Genomic DNA, 21885 nt, shown 5'->3' on the forward strand with positions numbered 1-21885 from the left:
AGCTCTTTAAGCCCTGATTGCTGACAACGCCGAAGCACGTACTAAGTGGAGAGACACACATTTAGACACACGCGCCTACTATAAAGGATGACTCGAGGGTGACAGCGGTTTAAGGAGGCTGCGCTTTCCTGGAACGAAATGGTGGCTAAACAGAAAATGACAGGAGCAGCTCTTCAAAGTTATCTGGAAAACAGCATTGCATACTAGCGCGACAAAGGCAGATCCTTCACCACATATGACAGGAAAGAACTACTTTGGTTTTCATTTCATAAACTGTAAGAGGTTTTAGGTTTGCAGCTTTTTGCAGCCTGTTACTGGCTTTTTCTAGCAACAAGAGTCAGTCTTTGCAAACCGTTGAACCCCTCTCTTGTTACAAGTATTAGGACTACTAATAATAATAATAACAAGGGGAATCATGTAAAACTATGCTTTGCTTGATTTTCTTTTTCATTTTTTTTAACAATTATCAAAGTGGACTTTTTAACTTTATTACTTCTTACCTCTGCCCTAGATTCAAATGAGAGTATGTTCTTGATGTCAATAGGAAATTGGTGTATTGTATACAGGAGAGTATAAATACATGACTGAAAAGTGATATAGCTGACATAATTTAAGCGAGGAAATGTGAACAAATAAAGTAAAAAAAACTAACTGCGCATGAGGTATAGTCTTGAAAAAAGACAAAACATGAATGGAGTTTTCCAGCCTGACAAAGTTAACATGCTCTTAGCATCTCTATATCACAACTTTGTAACCATTGGAGTGGTTATTATCAACTTTTAGCCTGTTTTCACTGTGCTCATATTATTTTTAAAATACTAATTAATATGAGAATTACTGAAATATTTTATATTTTTTTTATTTTTATTTTTTATTTTGTTATTTTATTTATTATGTTCTCTCATCTAATATTAATGTCACATTGTAAGATATGTCCTTCAGTTATAACTAATTTTCCTTCCTACAAAAAATGTCATGCAATCCCTGATAAATGTATGCATTTAGCAATTCAGAAGCCAGTGCACACACATCACTCTATAGTTGCTTGTTCGATAGATGTCAGAGGACAGATCAATGCCTGCATGTGTTTTCATTGCAGCTGGCCCAGCACCAACGGAGAGGTTCTTACCTGTGTCACAAGCCACCAAGGTTGACATCTTTACACACGTGTAGTGTCTCAGGACAGCCAGGCCAAACTGACAGGTGTCACCTTGTTATTCTCCTGTGCCAAAGCCAAGCTCAGTCTGCAGGGAGTTGATTAGTAAGAACCTGTTGCCACGTTTACCCACGGCACAATGCCAAGCTCATGAGAGAATTGAGCAGACATGCTGCATCGGGGACACTGGTAGACCTAAAATTAGCTCAGCGATGAAGCGAGAGTGCCAACAGTATGGCACATATTTATGACATCTGGGTGTCATTATCACATATCTGTGGCATTGGGTACAGATGTTCATGTCGCATGTTTTGAAATGCTAATGAGCTAATTACAGCTGTATATTGAATTAGTAAATTGATGAATCCCATCAATGCTTCATTTACATTGTATGCACAGTGTGCTTTATACATATGCTGACTTAATAAGAAGTAAACAAAAGGCATTCTGATGCAGACCAGATAGGTTTTTGTGACCACAAACATTAACACAATCAAAGCGTTTGCGTTTGTCTTTCTGCTTTCTTGCTGTAACGCTGCCGATTCAACAACAAACCAAAATGCAACGGGTCTAGAAATTATCATTATAAATCCTTTAAACGTTGTTTTTTTTCTCCTTCAATTGTTTCTACGAAAACAATTATGTTCTCGTGTACATCATAATAGCACTGCTCTCTATGCCAAATTGTAATTTCAAACACACTAAAAGGGACCACAATACCTAAAATTATGTCTATATCTTTAACTAAGTAATACACACACACACACACACACACACAATTTTCACTGAAACATGAACGCTATGTTACACATCAAATGCAAGCCCACACAAATAATATACCATTAGAGGAGATCATTCCAAGAAATGGCTATAATAAAGACACGATGACCTCACTACTGTTCTGATGCTATTAAATAAAAATGATACCCTTCATTGCTACAAAGCTTCATGTACTATCAACAGACACTTTAATTGGTACACCTGCGCATTGTCATGCAATTCAAGAGTTTTAGCAACAAAAATAACCCAAAACAAGTTACAAAGATGACAATGCTTGGCTCTGAATGTGATTGATTGCATTGAATTTAACAGTGTGATTATGTTGGTGTTTGTATTCTTGCAGTGGTGTTTAACTCAATTGTATATATTTGATCTTGTCTTGTCATACATCTTGTCTGATGTAATAATAATAATAATAATAATAATAACAACGGAGTAAAGCTTGTGTATTGAATGGTATTCCACAGAGAAGGTGTACCCAACATTGAGTGCATCTTTTATATTATCAAGAAATGAACTCCGTTGAGAGGAGCAGTGAGGTGAAATAAAAGAGTGAGGAGCAAACATAACGGTAGTTATCTGCATCGGCAGGACATCTCTGTATCCAAATTGGCTCCAGCGAGTTAGCATCCCACCACGCAGTCCAGTATGTTGCCCTTCACATGCAGTACTAGTACTAAATGGTATTTCCTACCTTTGGAGTGAGCCGCGCTCAAGCCCAGCGCGACCACCGCCAGCACAACAGCTGCCGTCAGCATCTTCTCGTCTTCCTCCGTTCCTCTGAATATTCGATCCTTCTTGCTGTTTTTCACTCCCTGGGAGTAGCGCGCAGGGGGGAGGCACGTCGCTGGCAGCGAGGCTGGCAGCGTGTTGTCAAAGACGGATCCTCGGTGCACCGCGCGCAGTCGGCGAAAAGGCAGCAAGTGGAGAGGTTCTTCTGAAACGGGACCAGAAGCCGGCAGTTGCCCGGGACCGGGCCGGTGCAGACGTCACAGGGAGGAGAGAGGTGCAATTTTTCCCCATCTCTCTTTGCAAAGCCCTCCCTCCTTATCTTTCACCCTCCTCCCATCCGCTCACGCATATACACAATTCCACACGTGACTTTACGAGCAACAACGAGAACTCTGATGTTGCTGGCACCGTTGTGCAGTTTATTGCTCATCGCATCTCGCTCACAACAAACACATCCATCATCCATGCGTAGTAGCACAGCAATACTGGCGACACTTACGCACACGCACTTTTAACTATTTATAATGCTTTACTCCCAAACTTTTTTTTTTTTTACTATACAGACTACAGTAGACCGTTCAAAAGTTTGGAGTCACTCAGAAAATGTCATGTTTGGTTATTGAAAACAGATCATTGTTTTGCTGAGAAAAATAAATAAATAAAAACACCTTCAAATTTACTTAATTTGAACATGTAGTGTATATTGGATACATCTGATTCAAATGTCATAAACTGATTTTAAACAATCATTCTTCTCCTTGAAGGTTACATCAGTATACTACATTTTAATCATGCGCGACCAATGTACATTTTCTTCTTTTTTCCAGTCAGTGGTGAGCAACGTGGGGGTGGAGTTGGCAGTGGCCCCTTGGATCCAACACAGGGGCAGCATCCAAACGGTTTTTGGGTGGGCATTAACCCCCGTACCACTTTCTGGCAACTGCTCTGGAGTCATGCTCCACTCCATACATCATAATCATTCTGCAATGGTGCCGCACTGTTACAATAGATTTTTTATTTTTACATTCTCTTCCTTCTATAATCATATTTTCATGCATGTGTCACTTGTTATATACGTCTCATTATTTACACCGGAATGCGGAAACAATGTAGAGCCATGAAGGTTACAATGTATGATGGAATTATGGGCTTATATTACAGTACACTATGTCATTTCTGTAAATTATAAGTAAGTTATTAAACACATACCAAACGGTAAAATACTGTAAAGTGATTATACAGTAATTAAATATAGTTTCCACTGCATCATATTATTTTGGTTGATGTCACACACTATGAACAGAGAGTCACTGCATTTTTAAAAAAAAATTACTTTTATTCATTGTGGTGCCAATGAGTCACACAAGGAAAATGGGAGTTCTTTTGTCTTGCAGAATAAGTAGGCCAAATTGACCAATCGCAAGGACGTACAGATTTGTATCTAACACAACTGATTATTTGCCAGGTAACACTTAGCTTAGCTTCATGTAGCATACAGCAGAACTGACCGGGATGTCACTCCGTCGCACACAACCCACAGACAGGGTTTCATGATAACAAAGTGCAACATAAATTACCTTATTAAATAAACCTTTGACTCTTTGGGAAAAAAAATACTTCTGGCCCTTTAAGGTCTGTATTTGAGTACCCCTGATCGAGACGGTATTTCTGAATAATTTAATAGTATCTTCATTGACAAAAACTGGGGAAACATTATAAAAGGACTTATACCTGATATGTACACCACCTCTCACCCAAAGTCAGTTGGAATGGGTTCCAGCTCACTAGTGACTATTATGAGGAAAAACATTGTGATAATGAATGGATAAAATGCATTGAATTAGTCTGAGGTGTGTTTTAATATTTAGATCCGCTCATGTAATTATTATAGGATGAGTTAAAAATTGGGCAATTCTCTGCAGTTCTACACCACTGCAAACTACAACCAAAAAATGTATTAACTTTTTTTTTAATGCATTGTCTCCAAACGCATTCACTCAGCCTTTCAAAGAAAAAAAGGAAAACATTAAAATTTACATAAAATGCAATATTGTACTCAGATATTTAACCTAGCATCAAGTTATATAACAGTGTGAGCCTTTAAAACGTTCTCTATGTTTAGACCATGTCATTGCTTTCTGAAATATGCAATCAAATTAATAAACAATGCCATTTTTCATCATTAAATGTATATGTGGGCTTGTATTGGTATGCGTGTGAGAGTGTCAGCAACTCCCACCCCCACCCGGAAGGATTAATAATAAATTACATTTTTCAACTTTCCTGAGTAGCCAATCTCAAAACTACTTTTCTCTCGGAATATCTCTGTGGGTTAAGAATTGTTCTGGTAGGGGGAAAGATATTTTCTAATCTTATCTAAAGGGGAAAGAAACAATAACTGCTTCGATTTTTATATAAATCTTAATTTTAAAAATACAGTTACTGGGATATTGCACATGGACTACGCCAAAACTAACCCTAACCCTAACCCATATATACATTTTCATTAATACATGTATTTCTCTCTCCTCTCCTTGAGCCTTCACCTTATCGTGGTGGAGGGGTTTGTGTGTCCCAATGATCCGAGGAGCTAAATTTCACGCGCCCGGTAGGGTCCCCCTTGGCAAACAGGTCCTAGGTGAAGGACCAGACAAAGCACAGCTCCAAAAACCCCTATGAAGAACAAAATATATGGATCTAGGTTTCACCTGCCCGGACATGGGCCACCGGGTCCCCCCTCTGAAGCCAGGCCTGGAGGTGGGGCTCGAAGGCGAGCGGCTGGTGGCCGGACCTGCACCCATGGGGCCCGGCCAGTCACAGCCCGAAAGGGTAACATGGGTCCCAGGGGTCGGGTGCAGTGTGAACTGGGTGGTGGCCGAAGGTGGGGACCTAGGCGAGCCGATCCATGGCTACAGAAGCTGGCTCTCGGGACGTGGAATGTCATCTCTCTGGCAGGGAAGGAACCCGAGCTGGTGTGTGAGGTTGAGAAGTTCAGACTAGATATAGTCGGGCTCGCCTCCACAGAAGGCTTGGGCTCTGGTACTAGTCCTCTCGAGAGGGGTTGGACTCTTTTCCACTCTCGAGTTGCCCACGGTGAGAGGCGCCGAGCAGGTGTGGGTATACTTATTGCCCCCCGGCTCGGCGCCTGTCCATTGGGGTTCACCCTGGTGGACGAGAGGGTAGCCTCCCTTCGCCTTCGGGTGGGGGGATGGGTCCTGACTGTTGTTTGTGCCTATGAACCAAACAGCAGTTCAGAGTACCCACTCTTTTTGGAGTTTTTAGAGTGGTTGCTGGAGAGCGCTCCTGCTGGGGACTCCATCGTTCTCCTGTGGGACTTCAATGCTCACGTGGGAATGACAGTGAGACCTGGAAGGGTGTGATCGGGAGGAACGGTCCCCCTGATCAGAACCCGAGTGGTGTTCTGTTATTGGACTTCTGTGCTCACCATGGATTGTCCATAAAGAACAGCATGTTCAAGCATAAGGGTGTCCACACGTGCACTTGGCCCAGGACACCCTAGGTCGCCGTTCAATGATCGACCTTGTGGTGGTGTCATCGGAATTGCGGCCGCATGTCTTGGACACTCGGGTGAAGAGAGAGGCGGAGCTGTCAACTGATCACCACCTGGTGGTGAGTTGGCTCCGATTGTGAGGGAAGATGCGAGTCCGACGTGGCAGGCCCAAACATATTGTGAGGGTCTGTTGGGAATGACTGGCAGACTCCCCTGTCAAAAGGAGTTTCAACTCCCACCTCCAGCAGAACTTCACCCAGGTCCTGGGGGAGGCGGGGGCCATTGAGTCCGAGTGGACCATGTCCCGCGCCTCTACTGCCGAGGCGGCCGACTGGAGCTGAGGCCGTAAAGTAGTTGGTGCCTGTCATGGCGGAAATCCCCGAACCCGTTGGTGAACACAAGCGTTGAGGGATGCCGTCAATCTTTTTTGGCCTGTGGGACTCCTGAGGCAGCTGATGGGTATCAGCTGGCCAAGCGGAATGCGGCTCTGGTGGTCGCTGAGGCAAAAACCTGGGCGTGGGAGGAGTTCGAGAAAAAGTTTGAGAAAATTCTGGTCCACCGTCCAGTGTCTCAGGAGGGGGGAGCAGTGCACCATCAAAGCTGTGTATAGTGGGGATGGGGCGCTGCTGACCTCGACTCGGGACGTTGTGAATCGGTGGGGAGAATACTTCAATTCCACCGACACGCCTTCCCTTGAGGAAGCAGAGTCTTGGTTCTCTGAGGCGGGCTCTCCTATCTCTGGGGTTGAGGTCACCGAGGTGGTTAAAAAGCTCCTCGGTGGCAAGGCCCCGGGGGTGGATGAGATTCGCCCGGAGTTCCTAAAGGCTCTGGATGTTGTGGGGCTGTCCTGGTTGACACGCCTCTGCAACATCGCATGGACATCTGGGACAGTGCCTCTGGATTGGCAGACTCGGGTGGTGATCCCCCTTTTTAAGAAGGGGGACCGGAGGGTGTGTTCCAACTACAGGGGGATCACGCTCCTCAGCCTCCCTGGTAAGGTCTATTCAGGGGTGCTGGAGAGGAGGGTCCATCGGGAAGTCAAATCTCAGATTCAGGAGGAGCAGTGTTGTTTTCGTCCTGGTCGTGGAACAGTGGACCAGCTCTTCATCCTCGGCAGGGTCCTCAAGGGTGCATGGGAGTTCGCCCAACCAGTCTACATGTGTTTTGTGGACTTGGAGAAGGCGTTCGACCGTGTCCCTCATGAAGTCCTGTGGGGGGTGCTTCCGGGAGTATGGGGTACCGAATCACCTGATACAGGCTGTTCGGTCCCTGTACGACTGGAGTCAGAGTTTGGCCCACATTGCCAGCAGTAAGTAGGACTCGTTTCCGGTGAGGGTTGGACTCTGCCAAGGCTTCCCTTTGTCGCCGATTCTGTTCATAACCTTTATGGACAGAATTTCTTGGTGCAGCCGAGGCGTAGAGGGGGTCCAGTTTGGTGGCCTCAGAATTGCATCTCTGCTTTCTGCAGATAATGTGGCTCTGTTGGCTTCATCAAGCCGTGATTGCCAACTCTCACTGGAGCGGTTCGCAGCCGAGTGTGAAGTGGCTTGGATGAAAATCAGCACCTCCAAATCTGAGACCATGGTCCTCAGTCGGATAAGGGTGGAGTGCCCTCTCCGGGTCGGGGATGAGATCCAACACCAAGTGGATGAGTTCAAGTATCTTGGGGTGTTGTTCACGAGTGAGGGAAGAATGGAACGGGAGATCGACAGGCAGAGCGGTGCAGCATCTGCAGTGATGCGGACTTTGTATCGATCCGTTGTGGTAAAGAAGGAGCTAAGCCGAAAGGTGAAGGTCTGGATTTACCGGTCGATCTACATTCCTACCCTCACCCATGGTCACAAGCTGTGGGTCGTGACCGAAAGAACAAGATCCAAGATACAAGCGGCCGAAATGAGTTTCCTCCGCAGGGTGTCCAGGCTCTCCCTTAGAGATAGGGTGAAAAGCTCGGTCGTCCGGGAGGATCTCCAAGTAAAGCCGCTGCTCCTCCGCATTGAGAGGAGCCAGATGAGGTGGCTCGGGCATCTGTTTAGGATGCCTCCCAGAGGCCTCCCTGGTGAGGTGTTCTGGGCACGTCCCACCGAGAGGAGACCCCGGGGACGACCCGAGACTACGTCTCTCCAGCGTGCCTGGGAACGCCTCAGGATCCCCTCGGAATAGCCAGAATAAGTGGCTGGGGAGAGGGAAGTCTGGGCTTCCCTGCTGAGGCTGCTGCCCCCGCGACCCGACCTCGGATAAGCGGAGGACAATGGATGGATGGACATGTATTTCTTTACACATACTGTGTATAAACAGAAATATATAAGTGCTTTTACTATACAACCAAAAGCAGTTGAATCTGTGAAAAGTCATTGCATTGATGTGTTCCAAGCAACTTAAGATTGCATTTTATTGTGCTGTGAAATGTGTTTGCAATATTTGCCCCTTTATATTACAAAAGTAGCCTCTTTTTCTTTTAGTGTAAGGCCAAATTAGTTAAAGTCAGCTTTTGTTTATAATAAACTGCTGCAGAGCACTAAGGTTCCAATGAGTCACTAGGTCATACTATATGTTACGAATGATTTTGTAGTCTGCTGCTGCAGTACATAGCACATATTTTAGGTGCTTTGCAGAGATTTATGAGTCATCGTAAACACAGCAGTATCAATCTATTTATTATACTTTATTGATCTCTGCGGAGGAATTCTAGTAACATTCTATTTACATTTTGGGGGGATATCAGTCGGGCTGTGTTTTGTGTCTTAAGGTCACTGATCCCAGAAACGTACGATGGTTTATTGTCAAAGTTATACATTTCATTTCACCTGTATACATGCCCTTCCACAAGTATTTGAACAGTGAGGTAGATTCCTTTGTTATTGCAGTAGACTACTATCATTTGCATTTGACATGATCATATGAATATGAGACAAGAGATCAACATTTAAACATATATTGTCTGATATATTTACAGAGTACAGAGTACAAAGACGCTTAAATGCATAAAATGCGTAACTGCCAATACAACAAATGTGTTAATCGGGAAATTAGTGAAAGGTTTTAGACTAGTCAAGACAATCTACAGACTCTAACCCTATTGACCATGCATTTTACCTTCTAAAAAGGACACAGAAAGGACAAACCCTCAAAAACAACAACTGAAAAGAGGCTTCGGTGAGATTCTGGAGAAACATCACAAGGTCACAATTGCAAGAACAGGATTTTCAACAAAATATTCCGTCACATCAGTGTATTTTAAGTCTTTTAAGTTTTAAAGGTTTTAATGTTGTCTATCGAATCCAGATGTTACTCTTTTGTCTCATACTGCTTTTTTATGTCAAAGTCAAATGTTTTCATTCTACTGCAACAATAATATATGTAGTTTCCTCGCACATTCTAAATCTGTAGTTTGCTCGCACATTCTAAAGAGATTTACTTTTGGGGTGATATTCTCCTGTTCCCACTTAAGTATTTTTTTACACGCCTAGACTTTTCATCTACGCGCATTTGCCATCCAGACTTCTGACACATCCACCGTGCATAACTAAGGAATAAGTGCGCAAACACAGAAAAGGCGTCATTTATTGAATACTGAGGCTGGCTATAAATGATGGCGCGGGGAGTTTTCCTGAGATTTGACTGTCATTGAAATTTACCAGAAAAATGTAGCTCACTTTAAATTTGGAAAATACCTTATGTAGCAGGCGGAGCATGTGCATCTCTCCGGCTAACACACTAACACTTTGAAGGAGGGCATGTTTTTTTTATTTTGTATTTATTTAGTAGGAAATAAATCCAATAAAAGTAATTTAACCAGAATAATTTGCTTACGACTAATGCATGTTTGGCAGTCCATCAGAAAAAAGAAAGTGTGCCTGCTGTTCTATAGATCAGCAGTGCTCAACCGTACTTGCAGCACAGACTGGATGGGTCACTTTATCTCAAAGACATACTCTGACGACTCTCATAGAAGTAAATAGAAAATGACTGAACTTAACTATCTAACTCACCACTGCACTATTACTATGACTGTAGTAATAATAGCAGGATCCCGGCACTAAAAAAATAAAATAAATAATAATCTGAAGGCTTATCTTTTAATGCCGGCTGCAGCGCAGCATATTTGTAGAATCAGATGTAGATGTGTGGAAAAAAAGGCTGCTGGCATCGATATTTTTCACCAATAAATATCACGACTAATATGTGGTAATAGCCTCTTTCATAAATTAAAAATGTTTTAGCTCACTCATTTTGCATACATTTGATATCTTTCAAGGAAGCTTTTTACAATGTGTGGTGGCATATATTGTAAGACTTCAAGTTCAATATGATGCTACTGGGGTGCTGGACTTACTACAGCCTCTGGAGCACTTGAGAGGAAATGCACGTAAATCGACATGAGGAAGCAGGGACAACCAGATTTGACAGGGAACGCCTGACATTTTAGGGTTTCTCCACCCAAAATGTGTATCTAGCACAAAGCAAGGGTGGTCTGGAGTACGGGGAGACCGGGGGCATCCCCGGTGAGCCAGTGCGTCGGTGGGCAGGTGAGCCAGGGGTGACGGTTGTTAGTGTTGTGACTCGAAATTTTTATTTAAATCTTTCTGATGGGAGCGCAATATTTTGGTATCCCGGAGGTGCCGTGGCTAATCAATCTCGGTAGTCAGGGCGACATCTCCGCCAGTGAGATGGGGGTCTTACCAGAACATCGGAATCAGAATCAGAATCATCTTTATTTGCCAAGTATGTCAAAAACACACAAGGAATTTGTCTCCGGTAGTTGGAGCCGCTCTAGTACGACAACAGACAGTCAATTGACAGAGAACACTTTTGAGACATAAAGACATTGAAAAAAAAAACAGTCACTGAGCAATAAGAGTTTGCTAGTAATGTGGTAATGCCGGTACAATGTTTTTAATTTTATTTTATTTATTTATTTATTTTTTGACAATTCTGCAAAAAAATGCAGAGTCCTCTAGCAATTAGAGCAATTTGAAATGACTAAAAGAACAATAGTCCGGTGCAATGACCATTGTGCCAAGGGTCCCGAGACTTCAAGAAATGTATGCAGTTTAAAGTGACTAGTAGTGCGATAATCTGGGACAATGTCGATTGTGTAAATGTTGCAGTTGCTACTCAGGTACATGAGTTGCCAGAATTGGTCAACAACAGATATGCAAATAGTGCTACAGTGAGTGCACGAGTAATGTATAAAACCAAGCAAGCCCTCAACAGTAGCCTTATTTATATCAGCCTACCGTGTTGTATTTCTCTCCACTGCTCATTGTTGCCTTTAAAACTATGAATATGTGATGCATAGAAGATGTCTAGCTTCAGCTAATTTGCAGTCTTAGTCCCTGGATGGTCAGGCTTTTGAATATAATCAATTAAAAAACGTGTGTGTGTGTGTTTAAAACCCCTCTGAAAAATCCCAGCCCCACCCAGTGAAACTGGTGTAGAACCTGCACCGGAAAAACTGCGACCCTGTATCAGGTTTTAGGTCACACGCGCAGTATACTGTACTGTATAACATTGCTTTCTAGCCTCGAGTACATATCACTAATGCTAAGAACCCAGAAACATTTTGGGGGTGAAAGCGTATGTGCGCCGGCCAGGGTGGGTTTTATCCAGGTAGTCCGGTTTCCTCGCACATCCCAAAAACATGCGTGGTAGGTTGATTCTTCTTCTTCTTCTTCTTTTCCTTTCGGCTTGTCCCGTTAGGGGTCGCCACAGCGCGTCATCCTTTTCCATGTAAGCCTATCTCCTGCATCCTCCTCTCGAACACCAACTGCCATCATGTCTTCCCTCACGACATCCATCAACTTTCTCTTTGGTCTTCCTCGAGCTCTCTTGCCTGGCAGCTCCATCCTCATCATCCTTCTTCCAATATACTCACTATTTCTCCTCTGGACGTGTCCAAACCATTGAAGTCTGCGCTCTCTAACTTTGTCTCCAAAACATCGAACCTTGGCTGTCCCTCTGATGAGCTCATTTCTAATTTTATCCAACCTGGTCACTCCAAGAGCGAACCTCAACATCTTCATTTCCGCCACCTCCAGCTCTGCTTCCTGTTGTCTCTTCAGTGCCACTGTCTCTAATCCGTACATCATGGCTGGCCTCACTACTGTTTTATAAACTTTGCCCTTCATCCTAGCAGAGACTCTTCTGTCACATAACACACCTGACACCTTCCTCCACCCGTTCCAACCTGCTTTGACCCGTTTCTTCACTTCCTGACCACACTCACCATTGCTCTGGACGGTTGACCCCAAGTATTTAAAGTCCTCCACCCTTGCTATCGCTTCTCCCTGTAGCCTCATTCTTCCCCCACCAGCCCTCTCATTCATGCACATATATTCTGTTTTACTTCGGCTAATCTTCATTCCTCTTCTTTCCAGTGCATGCCTCCATTTCTCTAACTGTTCCTCCAGCTGCTCCCTGCTTTCACTGCAGATCACAATGTCATCTGCAAACATCATGGTCCACGGGGATTCCAGTCTAACCTCATCTGTCAGCCTATCCATCACCACTGCAAAAAGGAAGGGGCTCAGGGCTGATCCCTGATGCAGTCCCACGTCCACCTTAAATTCTTCTGTCACACCTACAGCACACCTCACCGCTGTTCTGCTGCCCTCGTACATGTCCTGTATTATTCTAACATACTTCTCTGCCACTCCAGACTTCCGCATGCAGTACCACAGTTCTTCTCTGGGTACTCTGTCATAGGCTTTCTCTAGATCTACAAAGACACAATGTAGCTCCTTCTGACCTTCTCTGTACTTTTCCATCAACATCCTCAAGGCAAATAATGCATCTGTGGTACTCTTTCTAGGCATGAAACCATACTGTTGCTCGCAAATACTCACTTCTGTCCTGAGTCTATCCTCCACTACTCTTTCCCATAACTTCATTGTGTGGCTCATCAACTTTATTCCTCTATAGTTGCCACAGCTCTGCACATCACCTTTGTTCTTAAAAATGGGCACCAGTACACTTTTCCTCCATTCCTCAGGCATCTTCTCACGCACTAGAATTCTATTGAACAAGCTGGTCAAAAACTTCACAGCCACCTCTCCTAGATGCTTCCATACCTCCACAGGAATGTCATCAGGACCAACTGCCTTTCCATTTTTCATCCTCTTTAATGCCTTTCTAACTTCCCCCTTACTAATCATTGCCACTTCCTGGTCCACCACACTTACCTCTTCTACTCTCCCTTCTCTATCATTTTCCTCATTCATCAACTCCTCGAAGTATTCTTTCCATCTAGCAAGCACACTGCTGGCACCAGTCAACATATTTCCATCTCTATCCTTAATCACCCTAACCTGCTGCACATCCTTCCCATCTCTGTCCCTCTGTCTGGCCAGCCTGTATAGATCCTTTTCTCCTTCTTTAGTGTCCAACCTGCCATACATGTCATCATATGCCTCTTGTTTTGCCTTTGCCACCTCTACCTTTGCCCTGTGTCGCATCTCAATGTATTCCTTTCGCCTCTCCTCGGTCCTCTCAGTGTCCCACTTCTTCTTAGCTAACCTCTTTCCTTGTATGATTTCCTGTACTGTGAGGTTCCACCACCAAGTCTCCTTCTCTCCTTTCCTGCCAGAAGATACACCAAGTACTCTCCTGCCTGCTTCTCTGATCACCTTGGCTGCAGTGGTCCAGTCTTCTGGAAGCTCCTGCCGTCCACCGAGAGCCTGTATCACCTCTTCCCGAAAAGCTGCACAACACTCGTCCTGTCTCAGCTTCCACCACATGGTTCTCTTCTCTGCCTTTGTCTTCCTAATTTTCCTCCCCACCACCAGAGTCATCTTACACACCACCATCCTATGCTGTCTAGCCACACTCTCCCCTACCACTACCTTACAGTTGGTAACCTCTTTCAGATTACATCGTCTGCACAAGATGTAATCCACCTGTGTGCTTCTACCTCCGCTCTTATAGGTCACCCTATGTTCGTGCCTCTTCTGGAAAAAAGTGTTCACTACAGCCATTTGCATCCTTGTTGCAAAGTCTACCACCATCTGTCCCTCCAAGTTCCTTTCCTGGATGCCGTATTTACCCATCACTTCTTCATCACCCCTATTACCTTCACCAACATGTCCATTACAATCTGCACCAATTACGACTCTCTCTCTGACTGGGATGCTAAGAACTACATCATCTAGCTCCTTCCAGAATTTCTCTTTCACCTCTAGGTCACATCCTACCTGTGGGGCATAGCCACTAATCACATTACACATAACACCCTCAATTACAAATTTCAGCCTCATCACTCGATCTGATACTCTTTTCACCTCCAAGACATTCTTAGCCAACTCTTCTTTTAAAATAACCCCGACTCCATTTCTCTTCCCATCGACACCATGGTAAAATAATTTAAACCCTGCCCCTAAACTTCTAGCCTTACTGCCTTTCCACCTGGTCTCCTGGACACACAATATATCAACCTTTCTCCTCATCATCATGTCAACCAACTCCCGAGATTTTCCTGTCATAGTCCCAACATTCAAAGTCCCCACATTCAGTTCTAGGCTCTGTGTTTTCCTCTTCTCTTTCTGCCGAAGAACCCGCTTTCCACCTCCTCTTCTTCTTTGACTTCGACCCACAGTAGCTGAATTTCCAACGGCGCCCCACAGGTTGACGGCGCCGGTGGCGGACGTTGTTAACCCGGGCCACGACCGATCCGGTATGGAATTCTTTGGATGAACGCTCATATTTGTTTGGCAAGGTTTTAAGCCGGATGCCCTTCCTGACGCAACCCTCTGCATTTATCCGGGCTTGGGACCGGCCTACAGTTTGCACTGACTTGTGCCACCCATAGGGCTGCATTGCGTGGTAGGTTGATTGAAGACTCTAAATTGCCCGTAGGTGTGAATGTGAGTGCGAATGGTTGTTTGTTTATATGTGGCCTGCAATTGGCTGGCGACCGGTTCAGGGTGTAACCCGCCTCCCACCCAAAGATAGCTGTGATAGGCTCCAGCAGCCCGCGACCCTTGTGAGGATAAGCGGAAAATAAAATGCATGGATGGATGGATGAAAGTTTATGTGCATTTTTGCATTATTATTTAGTATTTGCAATGTTTAGACAGTTCACCGATGATTCAAAATTTGAATCACAGCATACCCGCCGTGCTGTCAACTTGTTCTTCTGGACTCCAGAGACCTCTTACCCCTTCCTCTTCCCCTCATTAATCCCTCAACAGAGAGCTCTTTCTTTTCCAGAGATCACCAGTCACCATTTCTATTTGTGCCATCTTTCTTCCCGTATCTCTTTTTCCAGCCGCTCTGCTCCAATGTCTCGGTCTTTTCCGTCAGTCGACACACGGCCTAATCACTCCATTGTTACTGCATCCACATCTCTCTATCAGCTCCTTTCCAACACTACAGTCTAGTTAGTGTGTGTGACAAAGTACAGTGACTCAGGATACTCCCACTGACAGCTGGCCCAGGCTGGAGTGACAGAGGTCGGATGAAAGAAGGGAGAGAGAGGCAAAGACATTATCCACCTGGTATTTGCCCCCCAGCTCTTTCAGAGAAGGTTGGCGATTAATTGGCGACCACTGCAGGGTGTATGCCACGTCTCACCCAGTCAGCTGGAATCGGCACACTTGTGCCGCCTGTTCACTTGTTTAGTTTCAGATATATATTATATTGGCATGCACTAACAACCTAATGCAGCATTTGCTTGAAATTCTCCTTGGTAAGATTATATTTGGTGAATTCCTAATACTGTGTTGCTCGTGGCTGACCAGTATCCATTTAGCAACCCACCATTCCATTCAAATGAAAATGTTGACAGTGCATATTGTTATGTGTTTTATGTGTTTATTTTGTCAACATTTAACATAACCTCAAAATACATTGCAATGTTTGGCTCTGCTTTTGACAAATCTAAAAACATTTTTTTAAGTCTTAATATGTTAATTAGGTGTTTGAGTTGAACTAATTTTAAGTGTTCAGTAGGAAGAAGATGAACACAGTCTATCATTAAATTCATAAAATTAGTATTTATTTTTTTACACTTACACACGCTATTAATATTGATGATGATGATGATGATGCTTGTGTATGTTTGTGCGTGTGGAAATGAACAAATGTGAGATGTTTCACTTTGTGACCTAAGGGTTTTGTGGTGAGCAGACCGTGACAGCGGCCTCAGCGGATGCATTTATACAGTCCCTTACGTCCTACCCCCTCAAGACTTGAAGCAAACATGGGTTTCACTTACCATAACACCACCATAACATGCACACACACACAATAAAATTCACTTCTTTTCTAACTACTGTAGAATAACAGGGGGTACAACACTTGTACAGCTCCCTGACTCTGATCTGCAGTGTCTGTATCTGTTGTTTTGTGGTAGTTGTTGTGTATTTTGTGTAGTGAGAGAATGTTCCTTTTGGATCAGTAGCTATACTTCCATAAGTAGCATATAAATAAAGAAATAAAAGAGTGATGTACATAGCCTGTTTGCGCGGATTCAAGACTTTGTGTGCGATCTGTCACCGTGGGGGTTTACTCATGCTGTGTGCATTGAAGCTCAACTTTTTGGAAATTACACAACTTTGGACATTGTTTAATATGTAATAAATATGAAAAATATTAATATTTACATTTAATATTCTTTATGTTATTATTAATGTGCACTCATTATATAAACGTGAATGTAGCAGACTAAGCAAATGTAGCAAGGACCTTTTGCTGTTTTGGTATCTAACGTCTAGTTACTTAATGTCTTTAAAACATATCTTTAGCGTCAAAGTTTAATTATAATATGTAACAGAAATATAAAATCATTCTTATCCACGTCAACAGATGTTTAAAACGTACAGTATATAGTATAGTATATATTACTTGCTGTGTTCAAACATGCAATATTTTAATCTTTTTATCTTCTTGCCGTATATATACATGATATTATACGAGTGCATGATGAGTGCATTTGGATGGAGCATTCTTGATAACATTTTTCATGTATATTTCTATGATTAGGATTCTTCAGCTCTTTAACAGATTCAGCTCTTAATGTATTTCCCTCTGTATACACTTGGTGAGTCTATCTTCTATTTTCAGCAAAAGATAGTTTGATGCTTACAATGTCCCGATGGTCAACAGCAAATATCCAAAATCAAATTCCAGCCCTCTGAATGAAATGTTTTTCATGCACCTTGGCTTTGTGTGTGTGTGTATTAGTGGGTGATGTTGCTGTTCTTTTTGGCAAAGCTGATGTGAGAGTTGTTGGCTGCTCAACTGAAACAGAAAAGGAGCACATGAGTCAATAAAAGACACACAACATTGAACACTAACTGAAAAAACAAGCACAAAAAGGGATTGAGTCTTACCTTCAAATTGCATCTTAAGTCCCTCTGGTGCCACCTTCCTATATATTTCTTTAAATAATTTACTATTCATTTAATTGACATCCCAAAATACAGCAATTTGGGTATCTCAAGTAGTTGTTCTTATATAGAATGACAAGTGCATCTGGGTTTCATTACTATTAGGCTGTTTAAATGAGTCAGGATAGACTTCATTGATCTATTTCTCTATTTGTTGTGAAATGACTTCGATGCTGAAAAAGAGTTTTAAAAAAGTTATAGGCATTGCATGTAAAAAATATATATACAATATAGTGAAATTAGTGACGATTTGATTTATGTGGATCAGTTTGCTCTGTTTTACACTATTCAACAATAGAAATTACACTGGAAAATTTCGGAAATATTTCTGGCCCAACACATAACATTACAACAAAATGAAGATTTAAAATGTAAGTTTGTGGATGTAGCAAGTTTTATTTCTTTCTTTTTTTTGTTTCCTTGGAATGTAATACACAATAATTAAGATGTTCTTAGGTATGAGATGTTTTAATATGTTTGTTGTTTGTATGGTTTAATAATTAATATCAAACGTAAAATTGCATCCATATTACCCAATTTACATGTTACGGTTATTGTTATTATTATCCTCACGCGAGTCGCGGGCGTGCTGGAGCCTATCCCAGCTATCTTCGGGCGAGAGGCGGGGTACACCCTGAACTGGTCGCCAGGTAATCGCAGGGCACATAGAAACAAACAACCATTCGCACTCACATTCACACCTATGGGCAATTTAGAGTCTTCAATCAACCTACCACGCATGTTTTTGGGATGTGGGAGGAAACCGGAGTACCCGGAGAAAACCCACGCAGGCACGAGGAGAGCATGCCTGCGCGAACCCACAGGCAAGGCCGGGATTTGAACCCTTAGAACTGTGAGGCAGTTGTCCACCGTGTTGAAATAAATTCAGTAAAATAAATACTGTAAATGCAGTAAAATACAGTAGATAAATAGATTCTTCAGTCATCCCATGAGGTCAATAAAATAATTTGACTTGTTTAAGACATTTGATCTGAAAAGTGTGATTTCAATCCAAATAGCAGATTGCTGTCATTTTTAATGCTTTTAATATTATTCTTAGACTTTCTGTAGCTCTTTTAGATTTCGTTGAATCATTTTTATCTGCTGTTGCTGTAACTTTGAATGTTTTTATATTGTTTATAAACTTTCTGTGGCACTTTAAGATTTATTTGAAATGTAAACTGCATTACAAATAAAGTTTCATCTTCTTCTTCTTTTTATTCATATTATTATTATTATATAGCAACTACCTTAAATGATCTGTTTAACTGTGTTTCATATTCTTTTGTATATGAAATGAGCATATAAATGTCTACTATTGAAATGAATAATTGCTATTCCATGCTCATACGCAGGCTAATTTTATTAATTTGCTCCTCTGTATTAGAGCCAGTTCTTGGCCAATTCTTTGTGGTCCAGGTGATGTTTTGCCTATCCTGCCTCTCCGGACCGCACGTACATGCGTTACATGCAACAGCGGCTCTTGCCAGACGTTGACAGATGCAAGACACATTAGAGGTTTAAAGTTCCATATCTTTGATAAAATAGCCAATTTCAGTCGAAAGAAAAGAACAGTGGGCATCTGCAAATTAAGCCAGCAATCACCAGAACATTCACCTTGTGGTCACGCCTTCAAGTGTGCCTAAAATGTTTTCATTCAGTCCATGAACCTGAAGAAAAGGAAACCGCATTCCCTGCCAGCCGAGTCAACACGAACGCACGATCAGAATAGACCACTGCTGATTGATGCAGCTCCAGTCCATGAAATTCAAAGCAGGTTGTTTTTTTTGAAGCTACTACGATATCTTGAAAAGGCCACACTCTCTGGGATGTTCACCACACACGCAGCCAAATGAGTTGACAGATTTCAAGCCATTGGCAGCCCCTCACAGCCGATTGAGGCTGCGAAGGTGGAGCTGTATAAAAGTGTATTGAAATCCAGATGCCATGTTTCTCAAGGGCAAGGTGGAAAAGCACATCATGATGGCAGGATAGCAGAAATGACCAGCAGTAGGTCTAACATCAGAAGGTTGGCTATAAAGAGTTCATTGATAGATTTAAAGTTGTAGCACATAACAGAATTCACAGTGACACAGCACTGGGCTGGAAGGCCTGAGTAAAAGCTTTTTTTTTACTGGATTGCAGTGTCTTGTGTGATGATGTAAAGGATATACTTCTGTGATAAAATGCCATGTACAGAGGGGCATGAACTGAACACAAAGAAAAACCCACTGTCCTCTGAATCCAATACAAATCAGTGAAGTGACAGAGAAGCCTGGAATAGGAAACTACTTAGTTGTGAGTGTACTGTAAATACTGAGGTGGTCATGCAGAGACGATGTGCTCAAAGCACAGACCAATATTTTACAACTGCAAGGATAAGCAATGTTCAAACTTCATGTATTCATAAATTGAAACAGTGACCTGTTAATCACAAGGACTAACAAGCCTTTCAGATTGTTTCACCTTTCTAACACAATGACAAACTCGTACAGACACTGTAGAAAAGGCCTAAAAGTCTTCTATTTTCTTAGTCACAATAGTGTTAATTTCTATAATTTAGGTGCTTTTTATTCATTTTTGTGATCATTTGTTTATCAGTCCTGTTTGAGTGTTACGGTTCACATCTGTGTAGAGTCTCAGTCATACAGGTAATGGTAATCTGCAATGGTTGAATCAAGGCAACTGGACAATTCTTTTTTGCTGAAGACGTTTCACCTTTAATCCAAAATACTTATTCAGTTTGAAATTTAAGGTGTGGAGTCTCCATGTTAATCCCTTGGTGAGTGTGTTCCCTGGGGGTGGTCAACAATCGGGTGTTGTTGTTTGGTTAGTGAAACGAGCGTCATGCATACCAGTTGACAGTCACGGTGGCTGCGAATCAGTCGCTGCAAGATACCATTTGTACAGGATTATAAATTCATTCAGATGTGTGCATCATTACCAAAAAAAAAAAAAAACACCCACACAACACACATGAAAAAGGAGGGAGGAATTGTATTCTCACAACTGTACTAAAAGAGGAAAACTTGCATATCTGCCTCACTGAGTTTATTGGTCCTTGTCTCCTATGATTCTGACGGCAAGTGGTGTTTGGCCAAAATATGGAGATCAAAGACAACCCCACTTATCCTGAAGTAGTGAGGGAGGAGAATACCTCCATTATATTGTCGGTACTTCGAGAAGAATTTAACTGTGTTTTTGTCAGAGACGGATCAATACTCAGAGTATAAGGTTCATGGTGCATGCCCCAGATGACACATTTGTCCCCCAGTCCGCGATGCGGATTTTGAAATGGATCATCTGGACCATGGCAGTCAGAGATACAGAGAGGGCGTAGTGTGGTGTTGTAATACTCGAGACCAGTCTCGAGACCACATTTTGAAGTTCTTGGTTTTGTCTCGGTCTTTGACTGGCTGGACTTGGGATATTTCATCGAGACCAGCACTGATCTGCTATTCTTCAACTTCAATAATGTGATTATCAGGAGAAGAATTTGGTAAAACTACAAATACCTTCAATTCAAGTGTTCCTAAACTTATACCACTCCCTTAAGTCTTGGTCATGGATAGTGTGGTTGTGAGCACAACACTACCGTAGATGCTCATCACCAGGAGGCGAGGGCTAGGATGACCCCCTCACCTCAACATATGACTCTTCCCCACCAAGTCGCATGGAACAGCGGGATGCTATTCCTCATGATAAAGATTGGTGCTATGGCAATGAGTGTCCGCAGCACATCCAAGAGAATCAGCCAGCCCCCCGGCTGTCACCAGAATGGGAAATTAGTCTACTTCCCTATATCCAGCGCTGCAGCCCAGACACACACAAGAGGATATAAAGTCAAAATTAGAAGACATCCGTCATGAGAGACACGTTTGTTCAGTGTACACAGCGACGTATGTGATCAGAGCTCATGGACTTCAGAGCACTGAGAGTAGTAATGAGACAATTAGTAAATGCTGTTAAGAACCTCCAACCAAAAAAGCAGGGCCTGTGCGGCTACTGCCATTAGCTGGAACTGAAATTCATTTGGCTGTGAGAATTGATAATAACACATACACAGACGTGCGCACAAAGAGAGAGTAATTGCATTCAAACAATTGAAGTAAAGGTGGAAAACACATATCTGGCTCAGTGAGTTTATTGCTACCCCTCCTCTGAGTTTGGTCTCAAGTGGTCTTTAGCCAACACAGTGACATGAAGACAGCCCCACTTAGCGAGAACTAGCAAGAGGGAGAACATAGAACATTTATTCTGTTCAAAATGGTCTCTTTGTACTAATATATGGAGCACTATGCCTCTGTGCGACACAGATATCT

At 42.8% G+C, this 21885-nt stretch overlaps 1 protein-coding gene across 2 annotated transcripts in view; it reads right to left on the reverse strand.

Moving 5' to 3' along the window:
• The window catches only part of LOC133405347 (calsyntenin-2-like), a 277979-nt gene extending 275021 nt beyond the window's left edge, over positions 1 to 2958 (reverse strand). For both annotated transcript variants that reach the window (XM_061682215.1, XM_061682214.1), the window contains exon 1: positions 2631 to 2958. In XM_061682215.1, coding sequence (XP_061538199.1) covers positions 2631 to 2694 — 64 coding nt within the window. In that variant the 5' untranslated portion in view covers positions 2695 to 2958. The remainder of the gene's footprint in view (positions 1 to 2630) is intronic.
• Positions 2959 to 21885: the final 18927 nt, after the last annotated feature.

The sequence above is a fragment of the Phycodurus eques genome, chromosome 7 (assembly GCF_024500275.1).
Source record: "Phycodurus eques isolate BA_2022a chromosome 7, UOR_Pequ_1.1, whole genome shotgun sequence".
Classification (NCBI taxonomy): domain Eukaryota; kingdom Metazoa; phylum Chordata; class Actinopteri; order Syngnathiformes; family Syngnathidae; genus Phycodurus; species Phycodurus eques.